Source organism: Gekko japonicus, unplaced genomic scaffold, assembly GCF_001447785.1.
Source record: "Gekko japonicus isolate JY-2015 unplaced genomic scaffold, Gekko_japonicus_V1.1 scaffold221, whole genome shotgun sequence".
Lineage (NCBI taxonomy): Eukaryota > Metazoa > Chordata > Lepidosauria > Squamata > Gekkonidae > Gekko > Gekko japonicus.
Genome location: NW_015170281.1, coordinates 61,919 through 64,567, shown reverse-complemented (window position 1 = coordinate 64,567; position 2,649 = coordinate 61,919). Strand labels below are relative to the sequence as shown.

The following is a 2,649-nucleotide window of genomic DNA, read 5'->3' as shown; positions in this document are numbered from 1 at the left end:
CGGTGATGTCAGGGGGTGTGGCATATGCAAATAACTTATGCTAATAAGTTAAGCTAATGAGCTCCTGCACCTCTTTTTCTATAAAATGACCCCTGTTGAACACACATAAATATCAGGGAATTTCTGCTCAGTCAGGGGCCTCGGGCATGTGACAAGAATATTTAAAGGTTTTCATCTGTGAGGAAACCCTGCTGTAGTATCATCATACGCATAACTGTCACAAGAGTTCTCTCAAGCATGGAGTGGCCTTAAGGTGGCCGTTCTCTTGACAAAAATAGAGAGGGATGAGTTTGAAAATTCAGGCCCCTACTTTATATCAGTTCCTCAGATTATCAATTGTGTAGAACAATTCTTTCCCCTTACAGCCTGCTTAAGAAATCTGAGATCCCTCAAGGAATTAGGTTCTTTAAGGAGGTGGGGATTAAAACCAGATGATATGGAAAATGCCTCCAGCAGACTAACACACCTGATTTGTTTTCTTTCAGTTTGAAGGTTGCTCCAAAGCCTACTCCCGGCTAGAGAACTTAAAGACACACCTGAGATCTCACACCGGAGAAAAACCTTACGTCTGTGAACATGAAGGCTGCAATAAAGCTTTTTCGAATGCTTCTGACCGAGCAAAACACCAGAACAGGACACATTCCAATGAGGTAGGAGCAGTCTAGTAGTGTGTGTGTGTGGGGGGGGGATGCTGCAAATAATATACACTTTATACACATGACCAGGGGTCATTTCGTAGAAAAAAGGTGCAGGAGCTCATTAGCATAACTCATTCCTGTAACTTATTTGCATATGCCACACACCCGACATCACCGGAAGTGTGTCAGAAGGCAACACCCACCACTCAGGCTCCACTGGACTGTTTTGGATTGCTAGCTATTGGGGGGGGGACGTGCAGATCTGTCCTCGCAGAGGAGGGAGAGCTTGTACCTGAATAAAACTTGGTCTTAAAGGTGCCACTGGACTGTCTTGGACCAGGGGGCTGGGGCTCTGCAACTTACCTGGCTGCTTCTTGCTCTGACTGAGGGCTGCTGGGAGCAGGGGGTGGGGCTTGTTGCATGTGCCCACCCCCTGGGCTCTTTACTGCCAGATCTCCACTCCTGTGTGCTCCTGCAGGAAATGACCCCTGCACATGACTTGTTTTATTTTCTTTTTTAAAAAAAATGAATGAAATCCCTTTCTTTATGGTGAGCTGGATTTTTTGTTTCTCGTTGTTATTGTTTGTTTTTACATTTGCTTTGCTGGAGAGGAAGACCATGCACATTTTGTACTTATGAATGCAAACCTAGATACTACAAACAGATGATCAAACTTTGGGGTCTAAATGCCGGTGCTTGCCACCCCCAAGATTCTAAGTGAGCCAAATTGCTCCTCATGCTTACTGTTTAAATGGATCTGGGATCCAAGGACCCAACCCTAACGTTCTGGATGCAAAACACTGCCGCTCAAGACAAATGCTTTGTCAAGCCTGGCTAATTAAGATCCGTTCGTAGTAGCTGGGGGAGGCAGGAAATTGCCTTTATTGTAAAGCATGTGATGGTCTGCTGCAAATGGTTAATTCTGAGGTTGAAATTTATATTACCACTAATTAAGCAAACAGCAGGAAGGGAGGGGAAATGCTCTAAAGTTCTAAAAACAGCTGTGACCAGGCAGAGTTTAGCTTCTAGCCTCATTTGTAATTATTAATATGAATTATTATGATCAAACAGAGCAGCAAATTTTTTACTTTGGGTGGTAGGCTATTGATATTACACTGACACTCCACCTGACTGTTGGGAATCTCCTCATCCACCTCACAGGCTGATTTGGACAAACGGCATCTGTCCAAAATAGGACAAGATGTTTATTTCTTCAGAAAGAGGTCTTGCAGACAGGGTAGTGGCAGAACAGGATGGTGACAGAAGGAGGCAAAGGGGGTACAATTATTCCAGGGCCTGGCAAAGGGGAGGGGGCATTATCTGGAGGGGGGGAATGTGGGTAATTTCCGATTTTGCCAAGGAAAAACCTGATGTGACCAAGCGATGCAGTTTCAAAAATAAAGCACGCTCTCTTATTTCATTGCACAGTTTTGTCTGTACCTAAAGGAATAGGTTTATTATTTATTATTTATTATTATTTATTTTTGGGATTTATATCCCGCCCTACCCATACGGCCCAGGGCGGCAAACAAGTGGCAAACGCCGGTAATAAAACATAATCACATTAAAACCTCAATAAATACAGACTAAAAAAAGGTGCTCTATGGATCATTTTAACATTCATTTTACAAATTCATTTCAAATTCAAGACGGTCGATGTCCCTCACTGGCGGCCGATGGTATGAGAGGCAGGAGCGCCAGAGTAATATTCCCCATTCAGGGCAGCATCCACTCCCGCCCCAAGCCGGGCAGATGGTAAATCGGCCACGTTGATGGTATAGTGGCAGCAGCGGCGGCTCCTACTCGAAAGCCTGGCGGAAGAGCTCCGTCTTACAGGCCCTGCGGAACTGTACAAGGTCCCGCAGGGCCCGGATCTCCACCGGGAGCTCGTTCCACCAGGTAGGAGCCGCCACCGAAAAAGCCCTGGCCTTGGTTTGGGTGAGCTTAATATCCCGGGGGCCTGGGACCTGAAGAAGGTCCAGGCTCCCCGATCGCAGCGCTCTTGGGGGAA

The 2,649-nt window shown here is 45.9% G+C and overlaps 1 protein-coding gene across 1 annotated transcript in view; it reads left to right on the top strand.

Annotated features, from left to right (window-relative positions):
• Window positions 1-2,649, top strand: part of GLI2 (GLI family zinc finger 2) — a 72,291-nt gene that overhangs the window by 51,959 nt on the left and 17,683 nt on the right. The window contains exon 8 of the mRNA XM_015417783.1: window positions 486-650. Coding sequence (XP_015273269.1) covers window positions 486-650 — 165 coding nt within the window. The remainder of the gene's footprint in view (window positions 1-485; window positions 651-2,649) is intronic.